The 15162-nt window shown below is 38.1% G+C and overlaps 3 protein-coding genes across 6 annotated transcripts; 2 read left to right on the plus strand and 1 right to left on the minus strand.

Moving 5' to 3' along the window:
• The first annotated feature begins 1144 nt into the window (after positions 1 to 1144).
• LOC137950668 (uncharacterized) lies at positions 1145 to 4791 on the plus strand. 2 transcript variants are annotated; one of them, XM_068797253.1, is made up of 3 exons: positions 1145 to 2719; positions 3087 to 3231; positions 3974 to 4791. In XM_068797253.1, exons 1-3 carry the CDS (start codon positions 1202 to 1204, stop codon positions 4609 to 4611), a joined length of 2301 nt encoding a protein of 766 aa, XP_068653354.1. In that variant the 5' UTR covers positions 1145 to 1201; the 3' UTR covers positions 4612 to 4791. The 2 variants fall into 2 exon arrangements, with proteins under 2 accessions (XP_068653354.1, XP_068653357.1); XM_068797256.1 differs by having other exon boundaries at positions 4034 to 4791.
• Positions 4792 to 5420: 629 nt separating this feature from the next.
• On the plus strand, positions 5421 to 12754 carry LOC137950836 (exocyst complex component EXO84B-like). The gene is made up of 7 exons (XM_068797467.1): positions 5421 to 6040; positions 7666 to 7763; positions 8613 to 9663; positions 9838 to 10353; positions 11025 to 11213; positions 11336 to 11472; positions 12152 to 12754. Exons 1-7 carry the CDS (start codon positions 5867 to 5869, stop codon positions 12312 to 12314), a joined length of 2328 nt encoding a protein of 775 aa, XP_068653568.1. The 5' UTR covers positions 5421 to 5866; the 3' UTR covers positions 12315 to 12754.
• A 1296-nt stretch (positions 12755 to 14050) lies between these two features.
• Positions 14051 to 15131, minus strand: LOC137950838 (uncharacterized). 3 transcript variants are annotated; one of them, XM_068797483.1, is made up of 4 exons: positions 14959 to 15131; positions 14651 to 14798; positions 14379 to 14545; positions 14051 to 14285 (listed from the first exon to the last, which is right to left on the minus strand). In XM_068797483.1, the coding sequence occupies exons 2-3, from the start codon at positions 14786 to 14788 to the stop codon at positions 14405 to 14407; spliced, it is 279 nt and encodes a 92-aa protein (XP_068653584.1). In that variant the 5' UTR covers positions 14789 to 14798; positions 14959 to 15131; the 3' UTR covers positions 14051 to 14285; positions 14379 to 14404. The 3 variants fall into 3 exon arrangements, with proteins under 3 accessions (XP_068653584.1, XP_068653581.1, XP_068653583.1); XM_068797480.1 differs by having other exon boundaries at positions 14051 to 14545; XM_068797482.1 differs by having other exon boundaries at positions 14051 to 14545; positions 15015 to 15125.
• Positions 15132 to 15162: the final 31 nt, after the last annotated feature.

A 15162-nucleotide genomic window follows, 5' to 3' on the forward strand; every position in this document is an offset into this window, starting at 1 on the left:
CTTCAGTCGTCTTTCGTTTCATCAGCTCCGAAAGACCAGATGAGAAGTCCAAACAGAGAAAAATCTAACTCGGATTAACTGATCCATTTCTGGCAATTGAATGTAGTAGCTTCGCTTGGGTAGGTCTGGAATATGGAGTTTCTGGACTCCGGAAACGCCAGACTAAAACGATTACGTGATATTGATGCTTTTCCATTAAAGAAAGAGTGGCTTTTACAGCGAGGCTGCAACTCATTTACATGTTTCTTCTCTTTGAAAGAATAATCTTTTCATGAAAAGCTTCTAGTTCAGCTCAGTAAATTGTAAATGGGAGTTTCTGACCAGCATTTCATTGTACTTATTCAACTTCTCTTCTTCCTTGGTTTCTTGCTCCCTTGCTTGGCACCTTCCAAGCTTTCTTCTTAATTGCTCTGCGATGGGAATGGGTTAGAAAGTCAATGTGCCTTGTGGGTATCTGCGGTTCTAAATCTTCCAAGCTACGAGCTTACAATGAGGAGTTGGTAGGCGGGTTCTCCTGAAGCGGTTGCAGTTGAGCCAGCTTCTGAAGTTTGAAATTTTTACTGCAAATTTGCAGGTGGGTTTTTCTTCTTCCTCTGTAGGGTTCGGCACTCGGAAATTTTTTATTTATTTTTTACTGGAACTAGCAACGTTAAACAAAATTTTAGCTCATCCTTCATTCCATCTCTGAGAAAGTTTTCAATAAAAAAATGCAAGTGTAGCTTCAGTTTTTTTATTTGTTTTCTTCTTCTCTAATCAGACTATGGCAGACGCATCTTCTTTTCTTTACGTCTTTGATGTTCGAAACTATTTAGTTGTTGATTATACTCTTAGTTCATCCTGGGTACCATCAAGTTTGATACTTTCTTTGCATCTGACCTTGTCAATGTCTTTTCTCTTATAGAATATGCCTCAAGGCAACAAAAACCCAGTTATTTACAGATCGCAAAAAAAGAGTGTTCATGTCCCTACTGAAAATTCAAACTGTATCGATCAATATGAGACAAGAAGAAGGTCCAAAACGTCTTCTCTGACGACGGAACGTATCATAGAAAAAAGGATAATTCTAGAAGATCGGACAGAGGCTTCCATTTGTGAGCACAAAATGAAGACTAAGTTGGACACAAGAATTGGTGAATCTCAGAGCTCGTCCAGCTTTCAGCTCTCACAAGTTTCTAAGGAGGTTGAGAAGCTTAAGGAAACGATGGAGTCGTGGTCAAAGGGCAAGGATTCACTTGGGCAGTCTCAGAGCATAGCAAGGGATTTGCTTAGAGGTGCTTTGGATCTTCAGGAATCACTAATCATGCTTGGGAAGTTGCAAGAAGCTTCGAATTTCATTGCTGGTTTGAAGAAAAACTCCAGACCCGAGTTTGAACGAGACGCTGGAAAAGATACCGGTATAGATAGTATAGGTTTCAGTAGATATGCCAGGTATGGGAAGAAAATGGAGAATCCGAGGCTTTCAGTGGATGGGTCCAAAAATTCTGTTCAGGACCTAAAAAATGTGATAAGAGAGAGTCTTTCCAGGCAACACTTGCTGGCCACTGAAGAAAGTTCGTTCCGAGAAGAAGATGCTAATGCTCAAAAGCCGGGTTTGGACAGATTTAGAAATTATAGTTCCAGGCTAAACTCTGATAATCCACATATTTCATTTGATGGGTTTTCAGGAAACCGTAGGGAGGAGCTCAAGAATGTGATCAGAGACAGTCTTTCCAAGCAAAATCTGATACCAGCCCATTCGTCCCCTTCTGATGAAGGAAAGCCTTTTTCAGCTCGGAAACAATCCGGTTGTCCTCCAGATGTCTGTTCATCGAGTTCGGGTAGACAATTTTCTGCTCCTTCAGATGGTGGGTGCAAGAATTCAAGTGATCTAAATCTTCTGGATGAACCAAAGAAGGCTAAGTCGCCCAATTTGATTGCTAAACTCTTGGGACTTGAAACACTCCCATCAGAAACAGCAGAAACCAAGAAAAAGGAATGCAAGACTAAGAAAAGTTCTCAGTGGACTTCTATTATTGATATTGAGAGGCCTAAGGTGAAGAAGCCACAAATGATTGATGATAATGGGGATCCAGGGAGAAAGGCTTTGAAAGAAATACTTGATAGTATGCAGTTTAAGGGACTTCTGAAGAGTAATCATAGTGGAGATCTTAAATTTTGTACAGATTTTCTGGGTGCAAGGACTCAGAAATTGAATACCGAAAAGCCACCTATTGTGATCATAAAGCCATTGCGTCCTTATGGCTATGGGAAAGATGAAATTTCTAGCTACGGGAAAGATGAAATTCAAACAGAGGAGCTGGTTAAACAATATAGAGCTTTTGACTCCAAACCTTCACTGAGAGAAGTTGCAAAGGAGGATAGAGAGATTAAGCAAAATGATGAAAATGCTTCTGGGACTGGCAGAGATTCTGTTTCCTATAGTTCCAGACCACTTAAGAAGGAAGCAAGCAAGATTCTGAAAAAGGCTGAAAAGATGCCCAAGGGTGTAGCAGATGCAAGAAACTCATCCCGAGAAGAGAATACTAAAAACTCTCAAACTTTAAAATCTCAGGGAAAGACATTCCTCTCCAAGACAAGGAGGCTTGAAGTTTCTCCAGTTCAGCAGACAGACTTAGCCAAACATTCAACAAAACATGTACAGATTTCCACTAATCAGACTAGGAAAACAAAAAGAAAAATGCCAAAGGTGACGAGGAGATTCACTGCAGTGGAGTTGGATGTAAGTTTTCCTTTCACTTTTTTATTGTGTGAATGTGGAAAGATAATATATAATTCCATTTGGCTTGGATGTCTTTTCGCTATTAATTATTTGCAAAGAAATCTTTTCACATATCTTCTGTCGGCATGTTTTAAACCTTGTGAACTTATTGTTGACCAAAAATGTTATAAAGGAAAAGAAACAAAACAAAAGGCTACTAGCAGGGGAAGAAACCAATTGTGTATTTGATCTTGTAGGTTAAATAGCCAGACAAGCTTCTCAGTTTAGAAGTGGTACACTGTTCCTAAAGTCATACTCCAAACTGCTCCCAAATGAAAATCTTAAATGATTCATTTAAGAAAAATTACTAGTTGTTTTTCTTGTGCAGATAAAGAACAAACAGAGCCAAGTCGATGACAAGGAAACTAATTCTGATAATCCAGTTGACAATCTTTCAGCATCCACTAGCACATTGCCTACTGATGAAGCCAACATGGAGACAATGCAAGAGGATGTTGAAATGCCAATTGAAGGTACCTAATTGCTTTGTAGTAGTGAAATTATGTGTATGGCTGACTTCAGTTTGATTATAATAGTTTAGTTGATGTTTTCATGATGTAGAAAAGTGGCTTCTGCTCCTTCCTGGATATTCATATATCTACATCAAGAATTGTTATGATTCATTTCTTGAACAAATCAAGAAGACATCCAGGAAGATATCTTGCTTGTTCTGTCTTTTCTAAGTATAATCCATACTAGCACGTTATGAAAATATTTCTGCTTACGTTTGTCAGTATTGCGAGCTTATTGTGCAATTGGCAATGTCTTCTTGCATACAACAAAATGATTTACATGCACTTTTCATTGTGTATCTTTGTGTTTTTACATATGAAGTCAGAAGTGTTAAAGTCACTTAATTCATTTGTTTGTAATCACCACTTGCATATCGAGCTAGGAGACATTTTTGTTTAATTTATTCGTTTGATTGATCGTTTTATTTGCATTGGTTTGATCTACTTATTTGTTTGTTGGTATTATTGTTTAATATTATCAATCTAGAAACTTAGAGCTCCTTGAAATTGGTTTATCTTCTATCTTTATGAAGACCTCAGACCTGGACAAAAAGTAAATGTTCTGTTTTTTTGTAGGAGTAGGAATGTTCTATGCATGTATATATTGCTCTCTGTGAATCATTTAGAAAATGTTTAGAAGTGCATTAGTTATTAAGAATTCTGCTGGGCTTAACTGGGATGCAACCGTCTTTTCTGAGTTCAGCTCACAATGAATGTCAACTGAAACCCCTTTCTCAAGACTTGCCAGTGGCTGTTCTTGCAGAAGGCTACAAGTCAATTGAAGACTCCAAGCAACTCCTTTCGGACAGTCTTCCCATCAACAAATCCTCTAAGGATGATTTGAAGTTTCTGCTTTTGAGCAGCCCATCATTCATCAACTGTGCCGAAGAGCTGTTCCAATTTCACTGCAACCAACCTTTGATACACCAAACTAGCAAGGTAGATGAACTAGAAAAGATCACCACAAGACTCCTGTTGGACTGTGCAGATGAGCTCATGGGACGTAAAAGCCGCCAAATGGCCTTTGGTCGCCACCCAATTAAGTCCCACCTGCAGTGTCAAGTGAGATTAACTTTTCATCATTTGGTGGAGGAATTGATTAATGGGATTGGAAATTTGAGAAGTTACAGTAAGATTTGCAACGATAGTTTTAGAACAGAGAATCTCTATTTGATGCTGGAGAGAGACCTCATGTGCAGTAATATGGTGGTCAATGGCATTTGGGATTTGGGTTGGTTGAATGGATTGTACTTGGAAGAGATGGAACAAATTGTGGGTGAAGTGGAGAAGCAGATTATAGAGGCATTAGTTCATGAAGCTGTAATGGATTTGATGAACTAGGATCTTCTCTCATGTCCTGTAAAGAAGCATCAGCTAGTGCAGTCAGTAGGTGACATTGTCCTCAAAATTTGAGGACATTATCTCAAGCAAGGTTTAAGAACCAAGCAGCTTTGATGGAAAACATGGGCCAGTTTCACTTCATTCGGTTTCAAATACCTGTTCTGATTCAGGCTAAATAATCAAATTTAAAGGTAATTTTTTTAAAAAATAAATCTTCTTATTCTAATTTTATTTATTATCATATGCATTTAAGTTGATGTTATTTTTTTAAATTTATCTTATTTTTAATGATAAAATTAAGATAATTGCGATAATATAATGAAATAAATGACATTTTTTTAACTACCAAAGAAAAAATTGAGTGCAACCTAGACTTGAGTGCCATATAATGGACATTATTACATTATTATATTATATGTTTATATATTTTTAATGCAATGTCTTTTGCACATATTAATTGATACAAATAAATATGAAAATGAATAATAAAAATAATAATTTAAAATAAGTATATTTTAAGTTATATAAGTCTACATAGCCTTTAAAAAAATCAAAAATTACATATGAAAAATAGAAACAAGTTTTCAATTTTTTTTAAAAGAAAAATATAATAATTTAGAATATTCTTATGCCATGGTTGGCAATCCATCGTGTTCAGGGGTGGCCCACAACTTCAGTTGCCACGTATGAGATGACGGGGCTAAGTACCATGATTTTGTACTGGCTCCATGGTTAGGTATTAACTAATGAAATTCCACGTAAGTAAAAACAAATCAGAAAATAGGTGTTAGTGCCAGACGGCTCCGATTTCTTTTTCTTTTTTTCTGATTGGAAAATAGAGAAATCAAGAAAACAGAGATCGACCGAGGCCTCGGAGACCGAAGAAAATCAGGAAAAAGAAAAACAGAAAAAGAGAGAGAGAGAGAGAGAGAGAGAGAGAGAGAGGAAAGAGGGATTATCGTGATGATAGGCGAGGCATGGAACGCGGTCTTCATCTTAATCTCGATTTGTGTATTGTATTTTGAAATCGGATATTGCAGGTATCTTCTCTAATAGATCGATCCGCGAGTGGCTTTGATTTTCTTAACCGCCAGTTGGGATCTGCTTCTCCTTCGTCTTCCTCGATCATGCGCTTTGACGGGAGAGATTGGCGGCGACAAAAGGTAGAGATGAAGAGGAGAGTTTAGAGATAGAGATTGAAACTACAAGGATCTGACGGAGAGAGAAAGAGAGAAACAGAGCTAAGGGGTGCAGGATGGCAACGGCGAAGTCGTCTCGGTCCCGAGCAGCCATACCTTCGGGGCCGTTAAAGGAAGGGAATGCCCACGAAGCAAGCACTCAGCTTGAAGAAAAGCTTGAAGTCTTCAGAAAAGAGCAGTTCGATCCCGATGCTTTCTTTCAGTCTAAATGCCAATCCATGAACGAAAAGGTATCTTTTATGCACTTACCTCGTTTTTTAGCGTCTTCATTCGGATAGTTCTTGTTCAGAGTGTATCTGTTGTTGTCTGCGGAATGCTGAACGTGGGTCTCATGGCTGTGGTGGAATTGTTTGGACATGAATCTATTTGCTTGATTTTCGATTGTGTTTTTTGTCACTTGTGAAGTTTTACAATTTTTGGAATCGGTGCTTGGTCGCTGCAATGTAATTTTGCGAAAGGATAATCAGACTTTGGTTGTGAGGAGTCATTTAGGGTTTCCTGCTGTAAAAAAGGATAAGTCTATGCGATGTTATGTTTACTCTTCGGTATTTATTAGTGTTTGTGTTACGTACGAGGTGTAACTTTTTCACACTGGAAAAATCAATGCTTTAATCGGTCATGCCACGTTCAAATTTGTTGTCCTTGGTGATTTTCTCTTGCTTTTGTGGGTTGTAATTTCTCAAGGATTTAGCACTTATAGCATGTCGAAGCATTATGTTTCAAGGATGCCTTTTAGTAGGAGCTTTCGGTTATTAACAGACAACCACGTATACCTGTCTGATAACATCATTCTCTTGTTCGATTCTCAAGGAGATCTTATATGAGAAATTAAGAACTTGAACTAGTGCAATTCTTTGTTTGCTCATAAAAGTTGAAGCCCACTAGGAGCAATTTTAGTAGCTGAGAAATTCTTGAACCTTAACAAGCTAATGATTTTTGGCATCTCTCTCAGTAGGCAGCATTTCCTTCTCAATGAAGAGATTGAACTAATTTCTGTATCTAACTAACTTAATTTGCTCCTCTTAAAGGTCATTCTTGGAGAGTTGAGAAGTGCATCATTGAACTTGGTGGATGACTCTTTTCCTTGTTTTGAAATGGTAGAAGATTTGTTAGTAATATACATTGCAGACAGGCTGGTAGTATATAGGTAAAAGATGGGTTGTACATGCCATGCTAAAGAGCAAAGACTGAAAAATTCTACCAAAAATTGATGCTTTTAGTATTGAATTCTTCTGTTGGATTAGCATTGGACAAGTGTGAAACTATGACTGGATGTGCTCATGGATGACCAAAGTTTTTCAAAATTGAGTGGAGCTGCCATGACCTATATTATTTGTAGAACTTTTGCCAAGGAATTGGTACATTACCCTCTGAATACTAGTTTTGGAGTAACAATCATTCATCATAATAGAAGGAAAGTGCATAAGATGCTCTATCCAGAAGAAGGGCTAATCTTCCTGTATTTTTAAGTTCTAATACCAAAAGGACTGGATGAATAAAGCTGAAACTGTTGGAGGGGCCTAGGCAGTGAGTCATGCTAAGAGAACATAATCATGATTACAAACAATTGTGGCTCCTGTTGTAGAAGCACTGTTATTGACCTTTTTTCTACCTGATACTGATGATTCTTCCTCAATCCTTCTGTCTATCTGCCAAAGACTTCTGTGATTATTGCTAATTTTGGTGCTTGGAAATAGTGTCTGTTAATATTCTCGTGCAATTTTTTGTGTCTGAGGTGATGGTTTATCTCGTATATTTCCTTGAGAGATGTTCTGGCATACTTGCACAAACTTCATTTCTCCATTTTTAATTTGAAGATGTGAGGATAATGTCTTGTTTGTTTGTTTGTTCACAGGAGATAAGGCATTTATGCTCTTTCCTTCTTGATTTGAAGAAGGCCTCTGCAGAGGAAATGCGCCGAAGCGTATATGCTAATTATAAATCATTTATCCGGTGAGTGGTTGCAGCATGTTATTTCAAGTAGTTTGTGCAGCAATGAATGTTGCTTTGAGCTTTCTATTCAATGAACAGATAGGAAATGTATATTCAGGAGTTTGTGTCCAATACCCATTCGTATTCTTTTACTGAGTTGTTCAACTTTTTTAGATCAGCGAGGAGCAAAGATTACAATAAGGCTTTTTGTTATTTTGTGAGCAAGTTGGATCAGCTCTTACACTGGCTATAGTTACACTGGCTATCAGGCTATCGTGGATTAACTTTTTAGGATGTTAATTTCTTACTCGTATGTGGTTTGACATAGTGTAGGCGAAATTGCAGTTAGGTAAAAATAGGAAGAAGGGAATCAGAAGAACGCAAGGCATTCACATCCTCTGATCTTTAATACAAAGTCTAAACAACTGAAGATTTTGATATGCATGTGCCAGGGTTTGAAGTTGATCAATTTTCTATGAATGCAATCATACTTGAAACTTATTGCCTACTTCAAAACTCAAAAAAAATTTGTGTTTCTTTTAACAGGTGTAAGGAATGATTTATTTGATCTTCTTTCTATTTATTGGTACTATGAAGTTATGAAGAAATCAGTACTATTGGTAGAATATTTTGTATAGGATGTTTAACTCAATGGAAATTTATTAAAGAAATTCCTAAAATTTACTGCTGTCTTAGCAAGTCTTAGTGTTCCCAAAATACATTGATTCATTTGCATTCTTGTCACCACTCTTCATATCCCTACATGCTGTTGTCTTTTAGTAGCATCTCTGGATGATGCTGACTCAGTTCAGTTGCCAACTTCAATATTTTGGGTCATGACATTTGACAGTGGGGTCTTTTCTCTGACAGAACTTCAAAGGAGATATCAGATCTAGAGGGTGAGCTCCTTACTATCAGAAACCTGTTATCAACGCAGGCAGCTCTTATCCATGGTTTATCTGAAGGAGTTCATGTAGATTCCTTATCTACTGGCTCTGAGGGTACAGGAGCAAATGCTGTATCCAGTTTTGAAGATAGGGAAGAGTCCGATATAGAAAAATGGTCTGTTGAGTACCCAGATGTACTTGATGTTCTGTTAGCTGAGAGGAGGGTGGATGAGGCCCTGGCTGCTCTTGACGAAGGGGAGAACATACTTGCAGAAGCTAAAGAAAAGAAAACGCTTTCACCTGCTGCAATATGCTCCTTAAAGACTGCTATCACCGAACATAGACAAAGATTAGCAGATCAGCTAGCTGAAGCTGCTTGCCAACCTTCCACTCGTGGTGTTGAGCTTCGTGCAGCTGTTTCAGCCCTCAAGAAACTTGGAGATGGACCCCGTGCACATACTTTGCTGCTTGATGCACACTACCAAAGATTTAAATACAACATGCAAAGCCTTCGCCCATCAAGCACTTCGTATGGTGGGGCCTACACTGCTGCACTCTCACAGCTGGTTTTTTCTGCCATTGCTCAAGCTGCTAGTGACTCATTGGCTGTCTTTGGTGATGAACCCGCCTACTCTTCTGAGCTTGTGGTGTGGTCAACTAAGCAGACAGAGTATTTTGCTCTTCTTGTAAAACGCCATGCATTAGCCTCGTCGGCTGCGGCTGGAGGATTACGAGCTGCCGCAGAATGTGTTCAAATAGCATTAGGCCATTGTTCTTTGTTGGAGGCTCGTGGGTTGGCACTTTCTCCTGTCCTTTTAAAGCTCTTTAGGCCTAGTGTTGAACAGGCTCTGCATGCAAATTTAAAGAGAATTGAAGAGAGCACAGCTGCACTTGCAGCAGCTGATGACTGGGTGATCACATATCCTCCACCTGGAACCCGTGCATCCAGCAGATCAAATGCACCTCTTGGTAGTGGAATTGCTTTCCAACCCAAACTTTCAAGCAGTGCACACCGCTTCAACTCAATGGTTCAGGTGATTTACCAGTTTCTGAATAAAAATAATTTGCATAAGTACTTTAATCTTTCATCAATTTAATGTTTTTTATGCAACTCTACCTAATGTTTCTGAAATTTATGGATCATCTTGTGGCTTTCTGGAGTAATAATTTTGATTGTGTTGTTTTTCTTTCTCCAAATGCTTATGCAGGATTTCTTTGAGGATGTTGGACCACTGTTGAGTATGCAGTTGGGCGGTCCCACTCTGGAAGGTCTGTTACAAGTCTTCACTTCATATGTCAACTTGCTGATAAGTGCACTACCCGGTTCAATGGAGGATGAAGGAAACTTTGATGATTCAAGGAATAAAATTGTAAGAATGGCTGAGACAGAAGCTCAGCAGATAGCTTTGTTAGCAAATGTATCTTTGTTATCGGATGAGCTACTCCCTCGGGCAGCCATGAAGCTTTCACCCCTCTATTTTGCTGGAGGCAAAGATGATCCCCGTAAGAGAGCTTCAGACAGGCAAAACCGTCAGCCAGAGCAGAGAGAATGGAAGAGGAGGCTCCAACGTGTGGTTGATGGATTAAGAGATAGTTTCTGTAGGCAACATGCTCTTGATCTTATTTTCACAGAAGATGGGGATACACATTTAAGTGCAGAAATGTATATTAGTATGGATGCAACTGTAGAGGAGCCAGAATGGTTTCCATCTCCAATTTTCCAGGTAATTTGGGTGCTCCTTTGTGTTGGTAATGGCAAATTTTATCTCTTATCATCATTTTGCATGTGAGTTGACTCAGCCTTGTCATTCATGAACCAACTTCTTGGGCTCTTATAACATTTTCTCCTAACAAATCTATCACTGTTATTTAGGTTAAAATATATTTATTATCAGGCTAAAGAGTCATCATGCTTTTACTGCTATCATGGTCTTATTAAAAGATAAATGTATTTATTGGTTATTTTATAATATGAGTAATGAAATATAGCCCCCATGAGTGAATTCTGCCTTCTGTCAACAAAAAATCTTACTTCGTGAAGGTGGTCCTGCTGTGCAACTGGTTTCTCTATCCTCTTGTCAGGGGGATCAAGTAATCTAGTAACAATACAAATTGTCCTTTTTCTCACTCATCATTTGTCACCTATTTTACCTCCTGGTTTGCATTAATTCTTCTTTCAAAACTGGAGCAAACCAAATGTTCTTATACATTTTCAGATTCAGACTGCCAAATGTTTTTTTTAATTTACCGATTTGACCGGTTAATGCAAAATCAACAGCATCATTAGCATCACTATCAGAGCTTTATTACCGTTATATAAAGGCATTGACTCGCTAGTGCAAATGCTTTAACTAATAGGTTCTCATGGTTTATCATTGATGTTGCTTCTATACAGGAACTCTTCGCGAAGTTGAGCAGGATATCTAGCATAGCTGCCGATATGTTTGTAGGCAGGGAGAGGTTTGCCACTCTATTACTGATGAGACTCACAGAGACAGTCATCTTATGGCTTTCAGATGACCAAACCTTTTGGGATGATATTGAGGAGGGACCAAAGCCTTTAGGTCCTCTTGGCCTACAGCAGGTACATGTAGTTGTTATTTGTCTACCAAAAGATTTGTTTGGATATCTAGTAATGGTTTTAATTATGCTTGTCTGAATGTTATTGATAATTGGATTCTGTCTATGTTTGACAATTCTCTGTAGTTCTATTTGGACATGGAATTTGTAATTCACTTTTCATCCCAAGGCCGGTACTTATCACGCCATTTGCACCAAGTTATCAAAGACATTATATCTAGAGCTATGAATGCATTTACTGCTACGGGAATTGATCCATACAGGTAAATGATTCACGACATTCAAGTTGCTTTCTCTTGTATACAGTAAATTTTTTATTATTTAAAATCAAAAGATAATTAATACTTAGTAGGGACGTTTGATTCAACAGGAACATTTTTTGCTGGATATCTACAGAGTGTTTCACTTGTTTAAATCAATTGGTTGTCTCATAAATCGTGGTCCTGTCTTATCACTGTGTTAATCAAAACCTATTGTATAGATCTTCATAGTTTTGCTTTATAGTTTACATTTATTTTCTTTTGAATGTTAATTTTTATTTATTCTTGCAAACCATTTTCTCAAAAATCACAGAGAACAGGAGTGAATTGCCTTAAGTTGCATGAAAATATTTTTGAAACGGCATATCTTTTCAATTGAAAAGTTGCTGAAGGTGTTCTTGAAAATCCTTTTTCAGTAGGCTGACCATATGGCCTGTTTCGACTTTGCTTTAGAATCTTGGTCCTTGTTTACCCAGAGATAATGGAAGATTAAGTAGTTATCTTTAATCCTGTTTTAACCTAACAATCCACCTTGCTTCAGTATCAGTATTCTCTTTTTATCTGCTCACTCTAATCTCTCTCTTTTCTTTTCTTTTTCTTTTGGCGTCTGAAAAGTATTTCTTTATTTTTGTTGATGCTTTTCTTCTTTACATGCATACTGACGATACGAAATCCTTGTCAGTGTACTTCCTGAAGATGACTGGTTTGCGGATATTGCTCAAGATGCAATAAATAGATTAACAGGAAGAGGCAGGTCAATTAATGGTGATCGAGATCTCAACAGCCCCACAGCTTCTGTGTCAGCACAGTCTATGTCATCCATCAGATCTCATGGAAGTTCCTAATGCAGAGTTTCTCACCTCATAAAATAGACAAACTAATGTCAACAGGTTCAAGAAACTTCCAATAAAAATCGACATGCCTGGCCATCCAACTCTGACCAGTTCAGTAGCTATCAGGATCCTTCTTACCTGTCCGCTCCTGGTGGTCACCGGTCCTTGTATCATAGGTAATCATTTTTATACTACTGTTATTGATTGTTATTCTTTCCATGCTGGGGGGAAGGTCACCTCTTCCATAGGTTTGAGCAATAGGAATTCTTTGCTTCTTTACCATTTTCTTTTTGTTACCATGCTGGTTGAGTTTGTAAATGATGATGATGCCACATTGTACCATTCCTGCTACTGCCTTTTTGCATCCTGGAGCAAACTTCTTTGTGTTAGAGCTGCACCCCTGGAAAAGTAAATATTTTGGAGTAGAGGAATGTTGTTTTTTCTTTGATCAATTTCGTTTTGTTCAATTACTCCTGCAATAAGGTTCAGATCCATCCATCCCAGGATTTGGCTTCTTCACCATCTTTTTCTTAATTTGGTCATTGACATCATGAAGCAGCAGAGATATTGTCTTTGGAGTGGCGAATCTTGTTCCTACACTAGTTGAAAAGGATTGGCAATGTCATTTTACCTGTTCATAGGCATAATCGCATAGGATTCTCATTCCCTGCAATCCTTTTCAGCAGTGAAGGATAAACTTAAATATTTTGTAGCTCCATTCATTAAGAGCAAGAACTGCACCATATTCGTGTAATATACTATCATAAGTTACTGGTTATTATCGGTTCTTGATAGATTGACAGATCACATAAAATGAAGGATTGGTACTCAAATCTTGATAGTTTATATTTTAGTTACATTTTATGTTTCACTCCATCGGTTCATGGTCGTGACATTAGGCTCAAATGCCTCTAATCTCCAATTACTTTTATAAAACATTTTCTAGACTAGATAACGATGATGAATTATGATTTTCTACCAGCCTATTCTAGACAAAATCCACTTGGGTTGATCCAAAAATTCAACCTGCCCGTATCTTTCCAAATAAAAAAATAATTGAACGAATGATGCTAAGTCTTCGATTCAACGTTATATATAAAAAGGAAATGTGGATAGGTCATGGCAGTGAGTGGTGATCGACTGTGTCACCTAACCGTCTTGCTCCTTTTGTTGAGTGGGGAATCTCAGTGATGGTACCGGTGGTAGATTTTGTGTTACAATCAAGGTTTCACATTTCTTTTTACTGCGCCACTGATACTTTCCCCATCCAGAGTTTAAAAGTTCCCCAAGGAAGCCAGGCTCGCCAACCAATTCGTCTGCTTGGTAGAATCAAGGATTGATAATAAGTTCCCATCAAAGAATTGTTCTACCCACTAAATCACGGACATGGAGCTCGACCCAAAAAACCTTGGATCTACAGAGCTTGATTTATGCCCAAAAGGAGAAAAAAAAATGATCTCGACCCTGGGTAAGTGTTCAAGCAATGCATTCTTTATTTCATCAGATAAGACATTGGGAAAGAAGTAACTACGAGATCAGCCCAAACAAAAAGGTTAACAAGAAAAGAGCTGCATCATCTTAAAGACTGAGCATCAATAGAAAATATTATCCAGACGACGATCTATGCTAAAACGAATCATGGTTATCCAGTGCCACTTTTGCTCCCTGACAAATGGGTTTGTTGCATCTTTGGTTTTTTCTCAATCCAAATTACCAAACCCACGTTACAAATTCACACCAAAAGATCAAAATATAAAACTGTAGTATGAGGTAACTTCTTAACCCCCACCGTCTTACCAAAAAGAAGACATTTTAACCACCGAGTGCAGAACTATCTATCGTATCGTAAACAAGAGCCCCATAACTGCTCTGTACAAGAGGATGCCATTTACATTGCTAAAAAAAGCAGCAGAAAAGAAGAAAGAGAAGAAGGCCTCAGAGTTGAAATGGGTGTAACACGAAGTCTCCGCAACCTTCTCAAATCTGACAAAACATATCGTCAGAATTTCGACCCGGGCCATCAAGTATAGTTGAAACTAATCCATAGAGGGATCAGCAGAAAGGTACTAGGCATACTTTAGAAGCGTCCAATTAACATATGTTCAGGAAGCCCCTTTGAAGATGAGGAAATTGAGGGTCTCCAAACAGAAGTAGATGAAAGTTCCCTGAGAATGAGTGAAATAGCAACCGAAATTTGAACCCACAACGCATTGCCATCCTGATCCGTAGGTCTTATCAAATTCCTGCAGAGATTTTGGATGGAAATAAAAAATCACTGACACAATTTTTTTTATTTTAAAAAGAGCAATTTCACCCAGTAATGTTCTGATGAAAATAAAAGAGTTTACCCTTTTTATGTGACGTGCAACGCTTTTGCAGTCGCAGACGTCAAAGAGATCCAGAGCTTGGGAGGCATAAGTCATGGCTTGAATCTGCATTTTCACAGGCATGTCTGAGTCTTGGACAAGAGCTTTTCCTTCCAACATCTTTCCCTCTCTGAAACAACAAAAAGATATTTACCTTTTCTTCTAAAACATAAATCTCAATAAAACCCAAAACCCTTATATCACTGAGAAGATTGTAAACATGTATGCCATAAAAAAACAAGGAAGTTTTGCAGAGATACAGGCGAAGAAAACTCAGGAACAGTTTGCACCTCTTTGTTCACCACGGATGGAAAGAAAACAACCCTGAAATTCACAAAACGCTTACCCAAGGGTCCCTCTCCCTCCTCTCTTCGGATTATAATACTCTGCAACTCAACAATCTTCTCCTTTTATTGAAGCAAAACGGAAGGTAAAGAGTAAAAGAAGCTCCAGAACGGTCTCTTGCTCTCCCCCTATTTTCCAACTCCAAATGT

The sequence above is a fragment of the Aristolochia californica genome, unplaced genomic scaffold (assembly GCF_029961685.1).
Source record: "Aristolochia californica isolate CCGP_79_NKW_82.1479 unplaced genomic scaffold, dmAriCali1.0.hap1 SCAF_14, whole genome shotgun sequence".
Taxonomy (NCBI): domain Eukaryota; kingdom Viridiplantae; phylum Streptophyta; class Magnoliopsida; order Piperales; family Aristolochiaceae; genus Aristolochia; species Aristolochia californica.